This window comes from Lynx rufus, unplaced genomic scaffold (genome assembly GCF_022079265.1).
Source record: "Lynx rufus isolate CCGP_SWC_20201006 ecotype Redwood Valley unplaced genomic scaffold, mLynRuf1.p SCAF_18, whole genome shotgun sequence".
In the NCBI taxonomy this organism is placed as follows: Eukaryota; Metazoa; Chordata; class Mammalia; order Carnivora; family Felidae; genus Lynx; species Lynx rufus.
Window position 1 is genome coordinate 10683514 of NW_025814832.1, and position 25127 is coordinate 10708640.

Genomic DNA, 25127 nt, shown 5'->3' on the forward strand with positions numbered 1-25127 from the left:
TCACCACCACCACCACTCCCATGCCTCATCCTCACCAAAAACCTGTTCTTCCATAGTGGTTCCTAGCTCAGTAAATGGCATACCATCTACCCAGGGGTCTAGGCAAAAAACCTCGGAGTGATTTGTGTGATTCCTCCCTTTCCATTACCTCCACATAAAATCAATCAGGTGCATTTAGCTCTACCTCCAAATAGATCCCAAATCCATCCATTCATCTCTATCCACACAGAGACCCACACTAAACTAAGCCACCATCATCATTTCTACTTTGACTAGCCTTCCTATTTCCAGTCTTAGCCTTTCTGCATCCATTCTCTAAATAGCCAGAGTAATCTTTTATAAAACATTCACTCATTCAGTCATCAAATATTTATTGAAGAGTGCACAGAAACTGGGAATACAGCAGTGAAGCAAATTAGATTCCTGTGCTCATGGACTTTCATTCTAGAACGGGGAGAGGCAATGCATAAGTGAATAATTTTGTACAGTACCAATACAATGAAGAAAATAAATATAATGTAGTATGCTAAATCATGTTCTCGCAGCAAAATAATAATAATAATAATTAAATAATTAATACCTTCACAGCAAGTTTAGATTAAAATCCAAACTCCTTACTATGACCTCCTTATACGACTCAATGAGATCTGGTTTCTATTTGTCCCTCCAACCTTATCTGTACTACACTTCCTCATTGCAACTTGGCTCCAGTCACCCTGACCTTTGTATTTCCTCAATGTTTCAAACCTTTTCCCCCCTTCTTCAAATACATGTTTCCTCTACCTGGAATGCTGTTCCCGGATCTGGGAAAGACTGCCTTCTCTTAGCTCAAATATCACTTCTTCAGAATGAACCTGACTAATTTGCCTAAAAGTTGCTCCCGGTGCCTTTCTCTATCAATTACACTGTTACTTGTTTCATTCACAGCCTTTTCACTTTCGAAATTATCTTGCTTAGTTAACAATTATATGTAAGTTCCCTGAGGTGGGGAATCTTAAGGTGTCGTTCACCAAACTACCCATAAAAGTCTAGAACAGTGCCCGGCATAAGAGCATCTTGATAAATAATTTTTTTAATCAACAAAGACAGGCTATACAATCCAGCCTCTCAGAATCGCCAGGCTCCGCCCCCTCCTCCCCGCCCCCCCCCCCCCCGCAACCACTTCCGCCCATGGCTCGGGCCCCAGACTTTCTAGGAGAAGTTCTCTGCGCAGGCGCCCTGCGGTCGCGGAGCTGTCTGGGTAAAAATGGATGCTCACGATCTTTTTCGCCGGCTTGGCGTGGGGGCCAAATTCGACGTGAGACGTTTCTCGGCGGACGCGGCGCGATTCCAGGTACTGTGCGCAGAGCAACAAGTCTGAGTAACAGAGAAGGCGCAGGAGCCCGAAAATGATCTGGCTGCTGGTAGAGCCGGCACGCGGAGGCCGTGGCCTGGTCGTGAGGCATTTCCCTTCTTTTTGCGTTGAAGGTTCGAGCGCAGACCTATCCGGTCAAGTCCTGCCTTCCGAGTGAACTCTTACTCCTCTTTTATAGTCTTAGGTGGGCCTGGCACGGAAACCCTTGCCCCCTCACCGGTTTCTAGTTTATTCAAAGCACAATTAGAATCCTTTCAAAAGTAGCTATTTCTCCAAAACTGGTGGAAAGGGATTTCAAAAACAGAATTAACCCAAAATGAAGAGAACAGTTTCTTTCACTGTAGTCTACCCAGGTTGGCTTGCCGTGCGTATAGCTTTAATGGGCATGGGTCTTTTTATTCCCACAACCTCATGGCGTGTAAAGTTACCTATGAGAAGAGTGATTTAGAAATGGGGAATCTTACATAGGGAAGTGGCGGGTGAATGATAAGCCAGGAGAAGTTAGTTGGGGCCCGATTATGGAAAATCTTAAGTATCAACCTTGTCATTGGGCGACACGTGTGTTTCACCTTTCTCTGGCCGTATGGTGTTAGTTAAGAGTCTGAACTCGAGACAGATTTTTGGGGTCCAAATGCTTTTGAGACCTTGGTCAAGTTGTTAGACCTCCAAATGCCGAGAATTTTTTCATTGGTAATATCGCTGTTTACCTCTTACCGTTGTTGAAGGCTGAGGTAATTTAATATATACAAACATGCTTAGAAATCTGCCTGACAGCATATAGATGTTATGCTGATAAGCATATATGTGTTAACTGCTATTGTGATTGTTATTACTGTTAAAAGGTCAGGAAAGTTGTCATCTTGTGTTCTATTTGCCCAAAACACACTTGTCAGTTCAACAAACACCTTTCACCCTTGGTGAAAGGGTAAAAAAAAGATGGTGAGTTATTATACCCCCATCCTTACTTGCCAATACTGCTTGGGTGAAAGCAATGTCAGTCGGGTAGATTGCTTTTTAATTTTTTTGGGTTTTAGGTAGGAAAAAGGAAATATGACTTTGATTCTTCAGAGGTGCTGCAGGGACTGGACTTCTTTGGAAACAAGAAGTCTGTCCCAGGTGAGTTTGGAGCATCAAGAACTCATCAGGAGCTTCAAGATGAAGAGAAAAAAGAAAGCCTAACTGAAAGGAAGAGGGAGCAGAACAAAAAAAAGAGGAAGATGATGACTTCAGGTTAGTTCTTGGTTTCTTTTTTTCCTTCTTTATTATTTTTTTTCAGTTACAAAAATATTAATACAGGCTTAAGGTCAGATAATATACTGTTATTCCATTAGTTAATGGCATTCAGGTTGTTTCCAGGTATTTCCCATTACATATATTGTTACAATAAAGATACTTGTGGAGGGCCTTAGATATTTGTGGTTCATTGGTTGAGCCTCCGACTCTTGATTTCGGGCTGAGATTATAATCCCAGGGTTGTGGGATTGAGCTCCAAGTTGGACTCCCCACTGAGTGTGGAGCCTGCTTAAGATTCTTTCTCTCTCTGCCCCTTTCCCCCTGCTCACTCACACTCTCTTTCTCTCTCCAAACAACAACAAAAAAAATACTTGTACATATATCCTTTTGTCCTGTTATTTCTTTTTTTTTTTTAAGTAAAAATTTAAATAAATGTTTATTTACTTATTTTTGAGGGTGGGGAGGGGCAGAGAGAGAGGGAGAGAGAATCCCAAGCAAGCTCCACACTGTCAGCTGTCAGTACAGAGCCTGACTTGGGGCTTGAATTAACGAACCTAGAGATCATGACCTGAGCCAAAATCAAGAGTCCTCAAAGGACTGAGCTACCCAGGTGCTCCATAGGTCCTGTTATTTCTGTAATTAGCATCCCAAAAGTGGAATCACTGGCTGAAAGAGTATGCTCACTTCTTTCTCTAAACATATACTGAAAAATGACTTCCCACACCCTTGTCAATGCTGGATACTACTGGTCTTAAATTCTTTGTCAATCTAATGAATGAAACTTTTTTTTGTTTACATTTTCTTGATAACTGGTGAGGTTGAGCATTTTTTTATGCTTTAGTGGATATTTACATTTCAACATTTGTGAACCATCTGTTCTTACTCTTTGCCTATTTTTCATAGGTTTTTTTTTTTTCTGTACTGTATCTTCTTCATTATAGCTGTTAAGTTTCCTAGCTATTTACCTTTTTCAATAAAATCCTTATACATGGTTTTTAAAAGTTATACAGTGGTTAGAAGTAAATCTTCTTCTCATTCTTCTATTTCTAGTCCCCTATTTCTCCAGAGGCAACCACTATTAATCATTTTCTTATGTATTTTTGTAAAGATATATATTCATTATAATTATACTTCCTTTTATTACCTGAATAATAGCATACTGTATATGTTATTCTAGTCTGAACCCTTCCTCCTCCTACACTTTGTTAAAACAACAACAACATATTTTGGAGATTGTTTGCAACCAGTAGGAATTGCACTGCCTTTCTCATTTTAACAAAATAGTATCCCATTGTACATTCCATAATCAATTTAACAAATTCCTTTGTGATGGACATTTAGTTTGTTTCCTCACTTTTGCTATTATCGTGTTGGCAATAAATGCCATTCCACTTATCTTTGTGTGTTTGTGGGGGTTATATCTGATAAATTCTTAGAAAAGAAATTTCAGGGGCACCTGGGTGGCTCAGTTGGTTAAGCGTTTGACTCTTGATTTCGACTCAGGTCATGATCTCATGTTCCTGAGATGGAGCCCCACGTTGGGCTGTTGGGCTCTGTGCTGAGTGTAGAGCCTGCTTGGAATTCTCTCCCCCAGCCCCTCCCCTGCTTGTATGCACTGGCGATCTCTTTCTCTTTCTCTCTGTCTCTCTCTCTCTCTCTCAAACTCAAAATAAATAAACATTAAAAGAAAAAGAAATGGAATTTCAAATAGATTAACAAATTTGTTAATCTATTGTTAATTTCAAATAGATTAACAAATTTGTTAATAGATTAACAAATAGATTTAAATTTAGGTATTTTGGAATTGTCCACCAGAAACATTGTATCAACAGGAAGTCCACTGCTGTGTTCATTGAATCATAGTATAGGGTATGCCATTACACATTGTAGGGATGTTATTACATAATTGACTTGACAAGTCCTTGTATAAGGACATTTACTTTGTTTCCACAGTTTTGCTGTTACAGTGTTATAATAAAAGTCATTTTACTTCCCTGGCTGCAAAGCTTCCACCAACATTAGTTAAAAGAAAAAAAAAAAATGACCAGCCACAAATTTGGGAAAAGGATTCAAATGTTAAGCAACCAGAAATATAACTTAGCACATATGTGGCATAGTACAGAGTGGTGTGGCACACCATGTTTTTCTTTTTGTTTTTGTTTTTGTTTGAGAAAGAGAGAAAGCACATGCACACATGTGTGGAAGAGGGACAGAGGTAGAGAGTCTCAATCCTACTACCTTAAGATCATGACCTGAGCCAAAATCAAGAGTCAGACGCTCAACTGACTGAGGCACCTGGGTGCCCCATGGCATATCATGCTTTGATTGTTCAACTAAATGTTTTCTCCCTAAAATGATAATGTAGAATCAATGTAAAACAAACTGAGTTAAAATTCCAGTAGGCTTTTTGGGTAGAAATTGACAAAGGAATTAAAAAAAAAAAAAAGTTAGACATACACCTACCATATGATGCATGTATTTCACTCCAAGAATTTACCTAAGAGAAAGGAAAGCCTATGTCCTCACGAAGACTTGTACACGCATGTTCATAGCAGCTTTATTTTCAGTAGCTAAAAACTGGAAATGACCCAAATGTCCTTCAATAGGTGAAGGATAAACAATTTGTATATCCATACAATGGAATGCTACGTATAAGTAAAAAAGTTAACTATTGATACATGCTCAACATGGATGAATCTCAAAATAACTATTCTGAGTGAAAGAAGCCAGACTAAATTGAGCATATACTACATGATTCCATTTATATAAAATTCCAGAAAAAGCAAATTATCTCTAGTGAGAAAGCAGATATGTGGTTGCTTAGGGATAGAGCAGTGCATTAAAAGGGGCCACAAGGAAATTTGGGGTGGTGATGGGTATAGCTTGAATGGGGTGATGATTTAACAGGTATATACATATGTTAAAATTCCTCAAATTTATACTCTTTTTTTAATGTAATTTATCTATTTTTGAGAGAGAGAATGAGAGTGCAAGAGGGCTAGGGGCAGTGAGAGAGGGAGAGAAAATCCCAAGCAGGCTCTGCACTGTCAGCACAGAGCCCAACACGGGGCTCAAACCCATGAACCGTGAGATCATGACCTGAGCAGAAATCAAGAGTCGGACATTCAACCGACTAAGCTACCCAGGCGCCTCTCAAATTTATACTTCAAATAAATGCAATTTATTGTATGTCAATTGTGCCTCAGTGAAGTGAAAAAATTTTAAAAGAAATATCAGAAGTGGTCTTGCTTGTTGTTCTTCTTAGAATTTTTAAGGTTATTCTTACATATTTATTTTGCCACGTGAACTTTATTTTTTTTTACGTTTATTTTTGAGAGGCAGAGAGAGCTCAAGCTGGGGAGGGGCAGAGAGAGCGAGGGAGACACAGAATCCGAAGCAGACTCCAGGGTCTGAGCTGTCAGCACAGAGCCCGACACAGGGCTCGAACTCATGAATCATGAGATCATGACCTGAGCAGAAGTCAGACACTCAACTGACTGAGCCACCCAGGTGTCTGCCACATGAATTTTAAAGTCAGCTAGTCTGGTTTCCAAAACAATCCTGTCATGACTTTTCGTTAAACTAATTTTAGTTATAGTGAGAATTGCTATCTTTATATTACAGTAGTCCTTACTATGCTGTGTTCATTGCTATTATATTTTCTTTCATATTTTCATATGAAATATTTTCTTTCATAGTATTTATTTTCTAACTGGTTACATACAGAAAAACTGGTTGTCTCATTGAAATCTCTCTTAAAATTTTTTAAATGTTTTTATTTATTTGGAGACAGAGCAAGAGGGGGAGGGTCAGAGAGGGGGGCAGGGAGAGAATCCCAAGCAGGCTCCAAGTTGTCAATGCAGAGCCCCATGTGGGGCTCAATCTCAGGGACCATGAGATCATGACTTGGGCTGATATCAAAAGTCAGACACTTAACTGACTGAGCCACAGAGGCGCCCCTGGAATCTGTTATTTAAGTATTTTCAATTTGATCTCTTGTTGTTTTCAAGTATACAGTCATCTACATATTACACAGCTGAAATAACTTCAGAGCTCTGATTTTACCAACAGAGAACTTGCCTCTCCGTTTCCAATTTTTATACCTCTTATTACTTTCTTTTCTCTAGTTGTATTAGCTAGTGCTTTACTTTAGTGTGAAGCTATGGCCTGTTTGCTACACTCAAGAATGTTGCACTTAAGGGGCGCCTAGGTGGCTCAGTTGGTTAAGGATCTGACTTCGACTCAGGTCATGATATCACAGTTCATGGGTTCTAGCCTCACATTGGTCTCTGTGCTGACAGCTCAGAGCCTGGAGCCTGCTTTGGATCCTCTGTCTCCCTCTCTCTCTCTGCCCTTCCCTGCTCATGTTCACTCTCTCTCTCTCTCAAAAATAAATAAACATTAAGAAAAAAAAGGATGTTGCATTTAAAATCTTTTAATTTTTTGATATATATTTTAGAAATTACTTCTCAAGAAGAAGGTTCTATACAGTGGATATCATCTGTGGAAGCAAAAATTGAAGATAAAAAAATTAAAAGAGAAAATAAACTAACTTCAGGGAAGTTGGAGAATCTCAGAAAAGAAAAGGTTAGAAAAATGTCTTAGCCCCAGTTGATCTTCTGACATAGTGAATCTTCCCTTGTCCTTGGAGTGTTCTGTTGGTAAAAGTGAATACAGTATGTGTGTATACACACATACACACTATTCTTATATAGTATACTATATTTATATACTACATACTATGTAATTTCTTGACCTGTTCAAATTTCAAGATTGATAATGTATTTGGAATGAATCTTTTTAAATTTCATATCCCCTTTGATAAACAAAATTTTCCCCCTTTCTAATCTTTGTTAAGCTGGTTTAGAAAGATTTCCTCTGACAGGGATTTGAGAGTTAGAAATCTTAAGAAACCTATTTTATACCTTGGGACTAGGGGGAGTAGAATACAGAAAAAACAACAAATATATCATTGTCATGTCTGTTGCACGCCTGCCATGTTACAGATGGAGAATATTGTTCAGCTCACTTCAGGAACCCAGAATCCAGAATTTGGCTCTCTATCAGAGAATAGAAAATAAACCAAATCAACACTCTAGACTCTGTTTTTGTCCCAGTTTTAATAAGTAGAGTTTAGAATAAATCATCAAAAAGCATTGGCACTTGTGTGGTTAAGTGGCATATAAAGAAAAATACTAGATGGATTCAATTTCTGCCTTCTAGAAGCTTATATAAAATTACAAGTTAATAATTATCATGGTAGCATATTAATATGAATAACACATTACTCATGGTATTGACACATTAATATGAAGAAAGTGGATGGATGGGTTTTATTGTTATGAAGGTCTTCTGTCTATGAAAGAGCATGAAATATATCTAGTATCTGTATGCTTTAGTGCTTGGAATTTCACCAAAAAGTTTCATGCTACTAAAGCTTATCCTGGAAACTGTTACTGTTGCTTTATAACATAAAGTATATGACCATAGTTATGGTGACCCCTTTCTTTCACTTTTCAGATAAACTTCTTCCGGAATAAACACAAAATTCATGTCCAAGGAACTGATCTTCCTGACCCAATTGCTACATTTCAGCAACTTGACCAGGAATATAAAATCAATTCTCGACTACTTCAGAACATTCTAGATGCAGGCTTCCAGATGCCTACACCAATCCAAATGCAAGCCATTCCAGTTATGCTGCATGTGAGTATGAAGGTCTATGATGCCTCTAACATTCCTTCCTCTGTGTATTAGCTCATTCTCTTCCATATTTGAAGTTTTCCTTTCTACCTTATCTCCCCCTGTTGAAATCCTCCCTTTACTTTTAAGGTCCATCTCAAATGTCTGTGCCACCATATCACTATAATTCGATGTGATCTTTTTCTTTTACCAACCCTGTTTCCTCTACCACCAGTTCTCCAAGGTATTCAGTGTGTTCTTTTTCTTACCACATTTATCTTACACTTTACTCTATGTTTATACTAATTATGTTTACCTTTTGCATTTTTCTAGAGTGTAAACCCTCTGAGGATAAGGACTGTTCTGTTTATTCATCCCTGATTAATTTATAATTCCCAGGAACTATTTCTGAAATATAGAATTCTTGTACAGCCTGACTTTTTTTTTCCCAATATTTTTTGCTATTGAAGTATACTTTATATATTAAAATGCATACATTGTAAGTTCACAGTTCAGTGAATTCCAACAAGGCATACCCTATGTAACTGTCACCCCAGTGGGGATGTGTAACATTTCTGTTGCTCCAGAAAATTCTGTGCCCTTTCCATTCAGTCCTCACTCCTGCCCAGAGGTAACCACTGTTCTAGTTTCTATTGCATGTATATTAGTTTTGCCTCTTCTAGAATGTCATATAAGTGGTATCGTCCATTATTTATTTTTATTTTTTTATCTGGTTTCTTTCACTCTGCATAGATTGTTTTTGAGATTTATCCATGTTGCATTGATCAGTAATTTGTGAGTAGAATTCTGTTGTTTGAAAATACCAGTTTGTTTATCTACTGGTTGATAGAGGTATGGATTAATTTAAGAGTTTTGGAAATGAAATTTTTCTGAGGTTTCTTTTTGTACTAACGAGAGCTGACTTTTCCCCCCGCATGTAGCCAAGATGGCCTTTGGTTCTGGTAGCCAAAAGATATGTGTTACCTTTTCATCCATACTTGTCCTTTCTGTTTTCTTTGGGAACTGAAGTGAGAGTACTTTTGAATGATGTTGACTCACATTATAGTAAATTTGCTTCTAATTTTCATTTAAGATTATTTCTGTTGCAACTTAAAGCTTTAAAATCATAGTGACTTTTTGAAGACTGTCACATAAATTACTGTCACTCAGGATATTGCCAGTTTTTATTTATTACCTTCAGCCATTCTGTTATTTATTAAAACCTTCGCTATGGAGGGGCGTCTGGGTGGCTCAGCTGGTTAAGTGTCCGGCTCTTAATTTTCAGGTCAGGTCATGATTTCATGGTTCATGAGATCAAGCCACGAGTTGAGCTCTGTGCTGATGGCATGGAGCCTGCTTAGGATTCTCTCTCTGCCTCTCCCCCCACACTTACTTGCTAACTCTCTCTTAAAATAAATAAATAAACTTAAAAAAAAAAAAAAAACCATCTTCCCTAGGGATTGAGCAATACTGATATTGGGAGAAAAGTTGGTTTTAGAATTTTGCTTTGATAAGAGTTTATGCAAAAGAAAAATTGAAGTAATGGAAATACTTGAGGTTTTGAATTATCTTTGGATTTTAGTTATCCATATTCTTTACCCAATTCAAATGGAATTTGGTGGCAATGCTCAGAAACTCCACTGGGGCACTGGTGGATGATGTTAGAAAAGCAAATGTGGGAAAAGTTAGATTAGCAGTGGGAATATGAATGACTGCATTCATTATGATTATTTTATTATTTCTGTGGCAGGTTGCATTACTTAACCACGCTCTGAAAAGTTTATGTACTTATATGTAATATGCCTTGTTTTTAGGGTCGAGAACTTCTGGCTTCTGCTCCTACTGGATCTGGAAAGACTTTGGCTTTTAGCATTCCCGTTTTGATGCAACTAAAACAACCCACAAATAAAGGCTTCAGAGCCCTGATTATATCACCAACACGAGAACTTGCCAACCAGGTATGACTTGTAGCTTTGAAAGAGGATGGGTTTGGTGTTTGCTTCAGTCATTTCTTTTATGAGGGTAATAAAAAGATCTCAAAAAGAGTAAGGTCCTTGTTTTTTGGCATGGGCAAGTATTCTGTACAGGTACTCTATTCTGTATCTTACTGTTCATAGGCAAGTTTTTTGTCTTTTTATGATGTTCTAAAACAACGATTTTAACATTAATGATTCTTTGGTAAATGCTCTAAGACCTTTTAAGCTTAGGCTACGGTAATATATAGTTCCTCTCTAAAATGTATTTTTCTCACCTAGATGAATGAAACCTCATTTCAGGTTTGAGAGGAAAAAAAAAAACATACAGTGACCTGTTCTACCCTTCCAATGTGCTTAACAGAAAATACATGCCAAGCATGAAATAGTTTTATAATAGCACTATGTTCTAAAAACAGTACATAGCAGATTAGAAAATGCCGAGATTCCAGGTTAATGTACATGTTATTATGGGTTTAATTTCCCACATTGAGTATAGGGTTTACTTAAATAAATAAAACTTTAAGATAAATAAATAACTTATTCATGGGTTGGTAATAGATTTATTTTAATAATGTAAACAAGACAATACATCTCATTTAAGTATCTTAGCAGCTAATGTTTTTATCATTTTCCATTTTAGATTCACCGAGAGTTAGTAAAAATCTCTGAGGGAACAGGATTCAGGATACACATGATACACAAAGCAGCAGTGGCAGCCAAGAAATTTGGACCTAAATCATCTAAGAAGTTTGGTAAGGGATTCGTGTTTGAGCTGTAGAGCATGCAAGGGACTTGCAAATTACAGATACTCTGTCACCTAAGAGTTCTTAAAAATGTAGGCATGCACACAATCAGTTTGGTTTTTAGAGAAGCTAAAAGAGATCTCCCCGTTCCCACTCAGTAGTTATATAAATATATACCAGTGATTCTCAACCAGAGGCAATTTTGCCCCCACCCACCTTCCACCCCAGGGACATTTGGCAATATCTGGAGACACTTTAAGTTGTCAGAACTGGGGTGCTACTAACCTGTGGTAGGTAGAGGCCAGGGATGCTGTTAAACATCTTGCAATGCACAAGACTGTCCCCTACAACAAAACATTATCTGGACCATAATGTCAGTAGTGCTAAGGCTGAGAAACCCTGCCTTATATTATTGATTTTTAATGTGCCATGGAAATACTCTGCAGGTAAGAATGGCTCACATCCCTACCCTTGTATCAGTCAGAAAACCAGCTTTTACCTGTCTCTCATCTTGAGCTTCTAAGTAAAATTTCATTTAAAGAAAGGATTTTTCTGAAAAACAAAATGAAGTATTTGAAAATAACACTGTTGGATTATAGTGTTCTTGCTTCTTAGAAGTTGAGTAGGCAGATCAAATATAAAAGGAGAGTAAGCATAATTTGTGCTATCATGGATTAAAAAAATATATATGTTAGTTTACAAATAAGAAAGAACTTGTGTTGGTGTAGTAAGATAGCGAGTATAACCTCCCCCTCCTCTCCCCTCTTCAGGTTATTCACTGAAATTCAGGAGACTTAATTCCCTAGTTTGAGGGAGATGAATCTTGCTTTTACAATCTGTACTATTTGTTTCTCCTATAGATATTCTTGTGACTACTCCAAATCGACTAATCTACTTATTAAAGCAGGATCCTCCAGGAATAGATTTGACAAGGTACAGATAACATTTTAATCTCTCTTATGTGTATTTTCACTTGGTTGATTATATTTTGTCCTTGATTGCTTGTATTATTGCCTTTTGGAGCTTGCAATCTACCAACTTCTAGTCAGTGTTTGTGCTGAGAACAATGGTTTTTATTAAACACAGGAAAATAACTGTCTGGTCTAGAAGAAAGTTACAGATTCTGATAAGCAGTTAGTACAGAATTCCCTTAGATGTTTTCATAGCTTTCAGCAGTGGTGATGGAGTTTATAAGGTCTATATGAAGCTCTGTTGTTGCTATTGGGACCTCCTTTCTTTGAGGCTAACAGAATAGAACACTACTTTATGTTTATCTTGTTTTTACCTTTTTCTGGTATGATGTGTGGATCTGAGAAGGAGCATAATGGTTTGACTTCTTGTGTCCCCACAATTTAGTGAAGCGTCTTAGATCTTCCAGTTCAATACCCACAAATTGTGTTGTTATTTCTTAGTGTTGAGTGGCTGGTGGTAGATGAATCAGACAAACTGTTTGAAGATGGCAAAACTGGGTTCAGAGACCAGCTGGCTTCCATTTTCCTGGCCTGCACATCCCATAAGGTCAGAAGAGCTATGTTCAGTGCGACTTTTGCATATGATGTGGAGCAGTGGTGCAAACTCAACCTGGACAATGTCATCACTGTATCCATTGGAGCAAGGTAATTGTTCTTCTGTGTTATCCACTGATTTTTGTTTTTTTAATACAAGTCCTTTCTTTTTTAGATTCAAGGAGATAGGTTTGGCCTTAGATTAATAACAGGGAAAGTTTTACTGAATTCTTTAAAGTCAAGATTGGGGGCGCCTGGGTGGCGCAGTCGGTTAAGCGTCCGACTTCAGCCAGGTCACGATCTCGCGGTCCGGGAGTTCGAGCCCCGCGTCGGGCTCTGGGCTGATGGCTCAGAGCCTGGAGCCTGTTTCCGATTCTGTGTCTCCCTCTCTCTCTGCCCCCCCCCCCCGTTCATGCTCTGTCTCTCTCTGTCCCCAAAATAAATAAACGTTGAAAAAAAAAAAATTAAAAAAAAAAAATAAAAAAATAAAGTCAAGATTGATTAAGCATTTTCTATTTTAGAATAATCCAAGGGGAGATTCTCAAGTTGTCATGTTAGTATTTCTGTCATTCAGTTGATTTTTCCCATCCACAAAGCATGACCTGAGTTCTGTAGCCACCCAGGGGATTTAGTTTCTTGGATGGCTTAATTAAGTAGGACGACAGAGGAGAAAGCTGATATTACCTAGCCCCTTGATTTATAATTCCTTTAAAAAAATACTTGGGGGAGCATTTTATGCTAAGTGAATGTGCAGTAGTAGAAAAAAGTTGTAGGAAATTATAGCCACTTGATAGAATATTGTGCAACCTAAGAAATGATAAGTATGAAAATTATTATGAAAAAGTTCTTTATAATACCATATTAAGTAAAAAAAAAAAAAAAAAAAAAAAAGCCAAATGGGACAATAAAAAATACCCTGCCTACTTTAAACGTAAAACTTCTGTTATATAAAAAGAAAGTAGGGGCACCTGGGTGGCTCTGTCAGTTGAACGTCCGGCTCTTGGTTTCAGCTCAGGTCATGATCTCGCAGTTTGTAGTTCAAGCCCGGCATTGGGCTGTGCAGTGACTTCCCAGAGCCTGCTTGGGATTCTTGGTCTCCCTCTCTCTTCGGCCCTCCCCCACTCTTGCACAAAATAACTCTTTCTCTCTCAAAATAAGTAAACTTGAGAAAAAAAAAGAAAGCAGAACAAATTCACCATAAATATAAAGGCAGACAACAGAAGGGAAAAAATATTTATGACATAGTGTAATGTACTACAGCATCCTACAATGTTTATAAAGCCTTAAGATACCTCCCCCCCAACTGTCTACTAAAAAACTCTTGCTAATCATTAAGAAAAAAAGCTCAGACAATAACGACCTTAAAATTGTTCTAATTATTTGATCCAGTAATTTTATTTTTAGAATTTTTTTGTAATGAAATGCATGAAAATTTATGACCAGACTACAAAAACATGTCAAAATTTATTCTAAAATGGTAGAATTATGGACAATTGGTTGTTTATTTTTGATAGAGAGAGACAGAGTGCAAGCAGGGGAGGGGCAGAGAGAGAGAGGGAGACACAGAATCTGAAGCAGGTTCCAGGCTCTGAGCTGTCAGCACAGAGCCCAACGCGGGGCTCAAACTCACGAATCATGATATCATGACCTGAGCCAAAGTTGGACGCTTAACTGACTGAGCCACCCAGGTGCCCCAAATTTTCTTTAGATAACATTTATAGTTAGAATAAAACATTTAAAAATAACTTTGGGGCACCTGGATGGCTCAGTTGGAAGATTGTGCGACTCTTGATCTCGGGGTTGTGAGTTCAAGTCCCCCCTTGGGTATAGGGTTTATTTTGTCTTCAGATTAAGGTATAAATAATTAAGTGCTTATATTGACAATGGAAAGGTTGATTCTTTGGGGGTTATATGTAAGTTTTTTCATTTATTTAGAATTCACGCTGTGGGGAAACAAAAATTGGTTCTTGCAATCTTCAAGGTATGTTTTCCTTTCAGGAATTCTGCAGTAGAGACTGTAGAACAAGAGCTTCTCTTTGTTGGGTCTGAGACTGGGAAGCTTCTGGCCATGAGAGAACTTGTTAAAAAGGTATATTTGGATTATCTTCTTGAATTTGGATGAAACTCATCAAGTCTTAGATGACTGGTGGGAGGCTGAGCACTATTCCTATATCATATTAGTAATCCAGTGGTAAATTTGTAAGCACATTAGGTCAACTGTTGTCCCAAGGCTGGGAGGCTCACCACTTAGAATATGCTAAGTTTTCTGTTCCAGGTCAGGGTGGGCTAGGAAAAGACCTACCTCCTGCCCTGAAAGCCTCTTTTTTCCACATCTTCCACACCTGTATTGGCTCCCTTCATCTCCCGCCATCCTTCTGCTGGTTTCTCATAGAACTGGAGCACTGTAGAATGAGTAGGACACTGAGTACAGTTTTCTGTTTTTATCCCTTCAGTAAGTATTGAGTAGAAGCCATAGTTAAAAAGTTAACTATGAGGGGTCAGGGCAGGGAATAATAAAACAAATAGAAATCCTAAGCCCTGCCCTTAGAATTTGTTCTTTTTTAGGGGATAAAAGAAATATACTTGTGTAAGATAGTTTGCAATAAAGTGTCATAAAAGGGTTTTTCTTAAAAAAAAATTTTTTTCCTAACGTTTATTTATTATTGAGAGGCAGAGAGAGACAGAGCATGAGCATGGGGGCGCAGAGAGAGGAGGAGACACAGAATCTGAAACAGGCTTCAGGCTCTGAGCCGTCACCACAGAGCCCGATGTGGGGCTTAAACTCACAAACTGCGAGATCCTGACTTGAGCCAAAGTCGGACGCTCAACCGACTGAGCCACCCAGGTGCCCCATAAAAGCATTTTTCTTAAGCATCCCTGTAGTCTTCCTGGGGCCAAGAGGGAGAGTTGAATTGGTTGGGGATAGCCTTATGGAGGAAATGCTACTACTGTGGGCCTTGAAGGATCTGTGAGATAAAAGGGTGGGGGAAGTTAGTGGTTGGAGAAGTAGCTAGAGCAAAGTCTAAGCAGTGCACGTGAACACAGTGGGTTTGGGAGACTCATGAAGAGGTCACCTGTCTAAGGCAAAGAGTTTAAGGTGAGAATTGAAGATCAAGTTGGACAGGAAAGTAGGGGTCACCTTAAGAGAAACCACCAGACATTTTAAGGAAATGAATTTTAAGGAAAATTACTTAAACAGTGACTAAAAGTAAGGAAACCAATTAGTACGTTGTTAAATTAGGCTGCTTAGAGATGAGGAGGAAATAAATGAGGGAAATGAGGGTGACAGCCTCAGTGGTGGAAAATTAAGAGTAGTTGGAGGATGAAAGGGAAAGGTGTTTGCAAGTACCTAGTGACTATAGAAGGGGTGAAGAGCTTCAACTTTGGAGCCAGACTACCTGGACTGGAATTCTCACTTTAGGCAAATTAGCCTCATGCCTTTGTCATGTATAAAATGGAAATAATAATATTTCCCTCAGGGAATAGTTTTAGTATTAATGAGTTAATATAAATATAGCGCTTACAATAGTGCTTGGCACATGATGCTTGTGCATTAGTTTCATCAATATTCTTAAAGATATCATTTGGCTCTAGGAAATTTAAGGTTTTCCACATGGATACTCAACCTATAGATTATACATCAGGGATCTCTAGCCATGTCTGGTCCTTAGGAAGTCTGTAAACCCTCTGATGATATGTCAGATTTTGTGTGAATGCATGGTTGCCTATTAGAAAGCTTCATAGCCTCGGTAGATTCCAAAAGGGGAGTTTGTGAACCAAAGTAAAAAGGTTAAGCCCTGGGGCGCCTGGGTGGCTTGGTCGGTTAAGCATCCAACTTCGGCTCAGGTCATGATCTCACGGTCCGTGAGTTCGAACCCCGCATCAGGCTCTGTGCTGACAGCTCAGAGCCTGGAGCCTATTTCAGATTCTGTGTCTCCCTCTCTCCCTGTCCCTCCCCTGTTCATGCTCTGTCTCTGTCTCAAAAATAAATAAACGTTAAAAAAAAAAAATTAAAAAAAAAAAGGCTAAGCCCTAATACAGCAGTTGAAAATATAGAAAGCTGGTGGGGCGCCTGGGTGGCGCAGTCGGTTAAGCGTCCGACTTCAGCCAGGTCACGATCTCGCGGTCTGTGAGTTCGAGCCCCGCGTCAGGCTCTGGGCTGATGGCTCAGAGCCTGGAGCCTGTTTCCGATTCTGTGTCTCCTTCTCTCTCTGCCCCTCCCCCGTTCATGCTCTGTTTCTCTCTGTCCCAAAAATAAATAAACGTTAAAAAAAAAAAAAAAAAAGAAAATATAGAAAGCTGGTTTGAAAGAGACATGGGGTTTGATGATAGAAATGTAAACATCTGGTTAGAGCTGGTAGTTGATAACAGATTCTGTCTAACATAATAAGATAGCGGTTATATTGAGAGACCGGAGAACCAAAGACTAAGCTTTGGAGGAATACCCACAATTAGGATAAACAATGAATTAAAAAGAGAGTTAATACATTTTAGCAGAATTTAAAAATCTCTGAGGCACAGAAGCCAAGAGATGATTGTTTTAAGGAGTGGGCATCTATCATTGTAAAAGAGTAAAGGGGATTAATTAGATATTATTGGAATTGGCAAGATGAAATAAGAGTTCAAGCTGAGAATGGATGGTGAAGAAGATGGAAGCAGGTGTAGACCACTGATCTGAGAAATTGGCAATAAAAAGTGCATTAAATTGAATTTGGTGCTTTTATGAACTAAAATCATATGAAATACTGTGATTTTATTCTTGATTATGGGTTATATGTGCTGATTTTTGCCTTTCTTTTAGGGTTTCAACCCACCCGTTCTTGTTTTTGTTCAGTCCATTGAAAGGGCTAAAGAACTATTTCATGAGCTCATATATGAAGGTATAAATGTGGATGTTATTCATGCTGAGAGAACACAGCAACAGGTAAAGCCAAATGTGTACTTTGAAAATGATAAAGAACGACTAAATTTTAAAATATTGGCATGAAATTTATGAAGTACTTGTTTTCTGTTCCCAGAGTGGTACTAAAACATATAACACGTGTTTTATTAAACAGAGAGATAACACAGTCCACAGCTTCAGAGCTGGAAAAATCTGGGTTCTTATTTGTACAGCCTTGCTGGCCAGAGGGATTGATTTTAAAGGTGTGAACTTGGTGATCAACTATGACTTTCCAACCAGCTCAGTGGAATATATCCACAGGATCGGTGAGTTGTGTCTCCTGTCCCCACCCCTGCCACCACCGTTGGGCACCACTCATTTTAATGCCTCCTGTTCTCTTCTAATGTGCTTATTTTTTTAGTGCTCATTTTAGTGAAAAGCCAGGGCCTTATATGTAAATCTTGAAGTTCCCTTTCCCCAGAAAAGTGTTTTTATGGTCTGATTTTTTTTTTCCTTAGGTCGAACTGGAAGAGCAGGGCATAAAGGAAAAGCTGTTACATTTTTCACTGAGGATGATAAGCCATTATTAAGAAGGTAAATTAGGAAAAATAACTTAGTATTAAGATGGCAAGATCACTTCATAAGTATATGCACACACAATTAACAGATAATTACAAGATGGTCAGGTCCCAAATTCTGTTATGGTGTTAGTCAACCAGATTTTAGCCATGACCAAGGGAAAAATGATCAAAGGGCCTTGATTTTGCCTATCCATTATTAGATTTTGGAAGTACTCATAATGGAATGTTCGTTGTTAAATTTCAGACTCAGGATTCTCCCAATAGCCATTGGTTAATATTACTTATAATTTAATAGTGAGGTTTTTGGTTTAGTGAATAAAGTTAACCCCTGAATCTTGTCATCCCAGTCAAAATTATCCCTTAACCATGCTGCATCCTTCCCTTTAATCTTAGGGGCATATGGAATTTTATGTTTAGTCCTAGGAAAAACTATTTTAGTAACATATTCCAATATTATTCAGTTGCAGCCCCTTGAAGCCTGGGTAACATATGATATACTTTTAGAACCTTGGGTCTTAATTTAGCCCATCATCATAGATTTTAAAATAAAAGCGGTTTCCTACATTTTAGCTGCCTACAGTGAATTTAGACTCACGATAATTGATAGCACTTCACATTTCTAAGAAATGAGTTATGGCCAAAGGCAGTTTGTACTTTGATCTGTTCAATTTGTGCCTTCTGAACCTTGGCTCTGGCAGCCTTGGATTCACTTTGAGCAGACTTTTCACAAGTTCATGTGTAGAGTAGTATATTCCAACAGCCTAGATTGATCTACAGTCTCCTCAGTAACTCCAAGCATGTGAATATGATGACCTCCATATCAACATAACTATGCCTCTCAGTTTTCCATCTGGGAAATGGGGATAATGATAGTATTTCATTAGTAAAGGGTTGTTGTGTATGTTGAATAAGTTATTATGTATGTGAAAAGCCTAAGATAATGCCAAGTGCATAGGTAAGCACTAGTATCTAATAAATTGAAGCTTGTGCCTTCTTTAGTTCGTGCCTCATCCAAGATCGGGTTTAGTAGCTTTTTAGGGCTTGATAAATGTTGAGGAGAAATAGCTGCTAGATAAAATTCCTCATCGTCACATGGATTTCAGTCCAGCAGATAGTTCTAATTCAGTGTGATTACATCTGGTGGTAATTTACAGCAGAACACTATACTACATTAGTTTTTTTTGTGTAGTTTTAGTTCCTCTTGAGTTGCACAGAGGGTTTAATGCATAAGCATCACTTTAATGCTTTATGGGTTTATACAGATTTATGCTTATGGGTTCCTTTTTCAGTGTTGCCAATGTTATACAGCAGGCCGGATGTCCTGTACCAGAATACATAAAGGGTTTCCAAAAACTACCAAGGTACAGTCTTGAATTTACCTAGATCTTCTCCCTCTCTTTCTCTCTCTCTGTATGCATTCTTGCTTTCACACTCTTACAATTACAGTTCTAGCAATACTACTACTTTTAGAAATTTTAAAATAAAAGTTAATTCCTTTTTAATATCTGTGAATGTTATATCTTCTTCCCTTGTCAGTTTTTTCATTCTTGAAATATTAAGTATTCAGATTTTTAAAAAATTATTCAATGTAAGTGACGAAATATGCTTAGAATTGATTTTAGTGGGGCGCCTGGGTGGCGCAGTCGGTTAAGCGTCCGACTTCAGCCAGGTCACGATCTCGCGGTCCGTGAGTTCGAGCCCCGCGTCGGGCTCTGGGCTGATGGCTCAGAGCCTGGAGCCTGTTTCCGATTCTGTGTCTCCCTCTCTCTCTGCCCCTCCCCCGTTCATGCTCTGTCTCTCTCTGTCCCAAAAATAAATAAACGTTGAAAAAAAAAAAAATTTAAAAAAAAAAAAAAAAAAAGAATTGATTTTAGTTCATAGCACTAATAGAAAACAGTTGCTCAAAATCAAACTGTAATGCTTGTTGGCACAGGCTATAAGTGTGACACAGGACATATTTTAATCATAATCAGTGGCTTTTTAAGAAATTGAATTTATCATCCCTTTGGGTTACCTCTCTAAATGCTATTAGGTAATTTGGCATTTTAAAGTGGATACAGTGTCATCATAAACCCGTAAGTAGATTAAAAAGTGAATTTTTATGATCAAGAATCAAAACCAGTTTTAGCTTTAGCTATTTTTGATTAAGTTCCACTGAATTTAATTCTTTCCTCTCTTTGTAACTTTCAGCAAACAAAAGAAAAAGATGATTAAGAAGCCATTGGAAAGGGAGAGCATTAGTACAACTCCAAAATATTTCTTAGAAAAAGCTAAGAATAAACAGTAAGTATATGATGAGAAAAGTTGCTGTTCGACTCTGTCATATAGTAGGCGCTATTTTTCCTTAGGATAAATTTTTTGAGGTAGAATTGATAGGTTCAGTCTGTTATATAGAATGTGATGAAAGTAATACATCTTAGGTTGCCTGTGATTTGGGAACTTGGATGATTCAATCTTGGAATTTTTCTGTATTTGTATATTAATAATCGGGTTTTTTCTATCTTTGAAAGTATGATTTCAGTTCACTTTGAATTAGGATTGCACTGCCCACCACCTCCACACAGCCTACACCAGGACATTTTGCTGAGGCAGTTAGGGCTATTGACTCACATTGATGGAGTCGTCCCTGAAGCTCCCTATTCAGGCAGGATTTCAGTATGATCTTAGGCTTATGCTGAAGCATACTGTAACACCTCTAAAAAGTATGCTTTGGGTAAATTTGTGGTGGTTTAGCTGAGTTTTATGAGGATGTTAAAGCATTGATTTTTTTTGGCACACACAAGACTACCTTTTGATAGGGGTAGTCAAAACCATGCTAATCAATGCTACTCTTTACACTATTGAAGGAAAATGACACTTCAAATTCTACTGGTACCAGTTAATATATAATATATATAAAATGTAGGCATTTACCAAGTACCTTTTCTCCTGCCAGGTGCTTGCGTAAATGAATGATTATAAAATGAGGCTCCTTTCCTAGAGTTAGGGAAAGGAGATTAGTATACATGAAAAAAATTAGAGAATAATTAAAAAAAAAAATTTTTTTTAACGTGTATTTATTTTTGAGACAGAGAGAGACAGAGCATGAATGGGGGAGGGTCACAGAGAGAGGGAGACACAGAATCTGAAACAGGCTCCAGACTCTGAGCTGTCGGCACAGAGCCCAACGCGGGGCTCGAACCCACGGACCGTGAGATCATGACCTGAGCCGAAGTCGGACGCTTAACCGACCGAGCCACCCAGGCACCCCTAGAGAATAATTTTTAAATAAAAGTTTAGAGATGAGAAATATTTTGAATTGGTGTCATTACAAAAAGCTTCAAGGAGGTAGAACTGTCTTTAAGGACAGGTAACATTTAGGCCATATAAAAGAGACAGGCATGAAAACTGGCATTGCACTTTCCTTCTAAGTCTTACTTGACATTTTGTATTGACTATGAGAAAGTGATGTTTGGTTCAAGTATATAGAGTGAACACAGTGTCCCAAAGTTTTAGTGAAGTTTTAAGCTTTAATAACTTGGTAAAAATAAATGCTACAAACTTACAAAAGTGTCATTTGAAAACTTAAAACATTTTGTTTGTACTTATTTTTGTTAATTCTTAATACGTTTTTAAATTTTTTTGTGACAGCAGTTCTGGGTAACACTTAAACCAGTGGATTGGTAGAAACGGTCACCCTGCTTGGCCACCTTGGTCACCTAACCTGTCTTGTTAGACGTTTTCTTGTGGTGGGCTGTATCATAACTGTTGTGTATGCATCAGAACCTTATTCTTTGAGTGATCTTAAAGCAAGAATTAGAAATGTAATCTCTTCAGGCACTGAGCAGCAGCTGATGAAAGTTTTAACAAAAGTCAGAAGTCAACTGGAGTATAAGATGCTGGCTATGTTGAATGTTAATTAGAAACTTCAGTATTTTAAAGAATTATACTTTGTTGATTTTTTAAGTTTGTAGCATTTACACTTGAGGTGTTAAAGCTTCAAGCTGTGCTTTGAGACTTTGAGGACACTTGGTATAAATCTCATCATTGCAGCCCCCCATGTACAATACTATGGCTGTCTCCATTGTCCTTACATTTAAAAGCCATCCTTCATAGAGCATGTAAACAACACCTGATCTGACCCTTGCTCACCTTTTTGGTGTTTCTTTAATGACCCTAGACCCAACACTAGATGTTCCTTTAATGACCCTACCCACACCTTGCTGATAACTCTGAAGTTCATATCTTCAGGCCCAGCTTTCCATATCAACCTGAATCCTGTTGCCTAGTGGACCTGACTTTAGTCCCTATAAACTCAATCTGGTATAGTGGAGGGAAAAATTGGATTTGGAGTCAGAAGAACTGTCTCTAATACCACCTGTTCTTGGGGTATTAGTGACTTTGGACAAGTCACTTATCCCTATGTCTGATGGAAATAAGTATGTAAATCATTGCCAACTCTGCTACTCAAGGTTGGTTGAGGATTAAATGAGTTAGTATACATCCAGGAGCTTTGCATTACTAAACTATAGTATGAAAACATTGGTTATCTTCTCAAAACTTTTTTCCTTTTTCTTTGTTAAACACCTAATTGATGGGATTCATCAAACTCTAAAATCAGACAGTCAGGGTTCATATTTAACGTTAATTACCAGTGTGTGATAATCAGCAAGTTAACCCCTTTGCCTCATAAAATAAGGGTAATAATCGAATCTTTTTCATAAGTTTGGGAGATTATCTGAGTTGATACATATGAAGCACTTATAGCAGTAGCTAGCTCTTAATCAGTGTGAACCCTTATTAGGCCACAGTCAGACTGTCTTTTATACCATGTTGTAGTGTGGTTTCCTGTGATGTTCTGTCTTACTTAGGGGGTTGTGGTTTTCTAAAGGGCAAAAACCACATCTAATGCATCCTTGTGTTCCTAGTGCCTCATGTACTTGATTATACAGTAGGCTTCAGGAAACGTTTATTAAACTGGCAGAGTTTTAGACAGTACGTATATCTGGAATGTTAGATTCAACTTTCTTTAATTTTCTTGTCACAGGAAAAAGGTCACTGGTCAGAACAGCAAGAAGAAAGTAGCTCGTGAAGACAAAAGTTAAAAACCAACTTTCTAAAAGACTTTATCAGAAATGGAGTTTAATGATCCCAGCATGAATGTTGTTTTCATGGAATACTTCAAATCCTGTAATCACCTGTAACATTTGAAAGCAACTACAAGAACATGGGACTGATGAAAAATGATCCTAAACTATCAATGCATCATGTCAAATTTCAATCTGTAGGTGACTTTTAACTGATTACACAATGGAAATAACATTCATTGACATTTCTGCGGTTTGAATCCAGAGAGATACTTCTTATAGAAGAACAAAAGCTTATGCTAAAATTAACACCCAAATGTGGTGAACTCTTAAGGATTTTTCCCTTCAAGTATGAAGGAAGGTGTGATGTATGCTGTGGAGAGTCATCTGGAACCAGATTTAAAAGTAAAGCCTTGAGGGGCGCCTGGGTGGCTCAGTCGGTTAAACGTCCGACTTCGGCTCAGGTCATGATCTCACGGTCCGTGAGTTCGAGCCCCGCGTCGGGCTCTGTGCTGACAGCTCAGAGCCTGGAGCCTGCTTCAGATTCTGTGTCTCCCTCTCTCTCTGACCTTCCCCCGTTCATGCTCTGTCTCTCTCTGTCTCAAAAAAAACATTAAAAAAAAAAAAAAGTAAAGCCTTGAGACTGAATGCCCCTTTCTACCACCACCACCCATTCCACCCTCACTTTTTGAGGAGGGGAGGGTGCTAGACAAGAAGCAGCACAGGCTGTCTACCAAGATTAAACCATCTACTGCTCTCTTTATTTTACTATTTCTTACTTTGTTGATGGCCTTTTGTGGCATGAGCCACAACAAACAGCCTCTTCTGTGGCTGATTATTCAAGTTTCCTAGGATTTTAAATTCTTTGGTCTATTAAATATCCTTCTACCTCATTGGTAAGATAGCTTATACCTTACTTGTCATAGTGTTGCAACTGCGAGATTATGGTCAGCCTCTCCCTTTCTTTCTTCCATTTTCTATCACTTAATCATGCCCTTTCCTGTCTCTTTCCATTCAAGATTACTTTGCTCGAAAACTGATAAACACTTTATCCTGATAAGGAAGAATGTTCCTGTTACTTGATATACCTGTGGCTGCATTCTCTTACAGCTTGTCTTTCCTGAGGTTTTATGGCCCTGTATCCATTTAGTAAACAGGTCTCTGCCAAAGCTAAAGAATTAAGGTTATATAGTGATGGAGACTATTCACTCTTAGCAGATTTTTCTTAGTTGCTAGTTTTGTACAGCTGGAATAAAAAATCAACTCCATACATGTGAAGTACTTAGAGTGGCATCTGAGAAGATTGCTAGTTATTATCAGTACTACTACAGTACTATAATTTAAATAATCTTAGCTTAGTAGCATTTGAATTACACTTAATAATTTCCTTTATTGTCAGCCTTTTATTCGAAATTCAGAACAGGTAGATTCCAACTTGAGTATTTTAAATGAGACAAATTGTTCACCTTCAGAATTTATGTAAATGGAGACCATTTGCTATAAGGTGCAAAAAAATAACTTACAAGCATGTGATTTTTCTCTGTTCTTGCAAACACATCCTTGACACTATATATCCTGGAGGTAGTTGTGATGGTGCCACCTCTTTGCCAGCTGTGTGACTTTGAATAGGTTCTTTAATTTCTCAGAGCTTCTGTTTTTTCATGTATGAAATGGGGGCAATACCAACTATGTCTCAACATTGGAAGGACCCAGCTCTGTGCCTGATATGTTACAAACTCCTGCCAAATATTCCTTAAACAAACATGATATATTTGGTGAGGAATACAAAGTTTAATAACACAGTCTGTGCCCTTAGAGTGTAGCAGTGGCTATAAAGTAAGGGAACAAATAGTGTGGCAAATGTTGTGTTAGACGTAAGGCCAAGGTGCTGAAGCAAGGGAGGATTGGCATCTAACATGTCATGGAAGGCTGACATCCTGTGCTGAGTCTAGCAGATGTAGGAATCCACAGGCAAAGGAGAACAAAGTATCCAGGCAGAAACAAGAGATCACATCTTGATCCTTCATATAGTCCCTTCATTTGACTTTATTTCCTTTTTTTTTTTTTTTTTTTTTTTTTTTTACTATTTTCTTCTGTGTAACTAC

At 38.1% G+C, this 25127-nt stretch overlaps 1 protein-coding gene across 1 annotated transcript; it reads left to right on the forward strand.

Annotated features, from left to right (window-relative positions):
• Nucleotides 1-1227: 1227 nt before the first annotated feature.
• Nucleotides 1228-23496, forward strand: DDX52 (DExD-box helicase 52). The gene is made up of 15 exons (XM_047080863.1): nucleotides 1228-1333; nucleotides 2389-2584; nucleotides 7047-7174; nucleotides 8108-8293; nucleotides 10084-10227; nucleotides 10886-10997; nucleotides 11849-11921; nucleotides 12401-12604; nucleotides 14492-14582; nucleotides 17295-17417; nucleotides 17551-17701; nucleotides 17894-17969; nucleotides 19246-19317; nucleotides 20147-20239; nucleotides 22983-23496. The coding sequence occupies exons 1-15, from the start codon at nucleotides 1247-1249 to the stop codon at nucleotides 23038-23040; spliced, it is 1794 nt and encodes a 597-aa protein (XP_046936819.1). The 5' UTR covers nucleotides 1228-1246; the 3' UTR covers nucleotides 23041-23496.
• Nucleotides 23497-25127: the final 1631 nt, after the last annotated feature.

Bases quoted from the DNA above. Each gene is read 5' to 3' on its own strand.
- DDX52 (XM_047080863.1), top strand. From the start codon at position 1,247: ATGGATGCTCACGATCTTTTTCGCCGGCTTGGCGTGGGGGCCAAATTC. The intron at 17,418-17,550 runs GTAAAGCCAAAT...TTTATTAAACAG, and splicing joins CTGAGAGAACACAGCAACAG to AGAGATAACACAGTCCACAG. The intron at 17,702-17,893 runs GTGAGTTGTGTC...TTTTTTCCTTAG, and splicing joins GGAATATATCCACAGGATCG to GTCGAACTGGAAGAGCAGGG.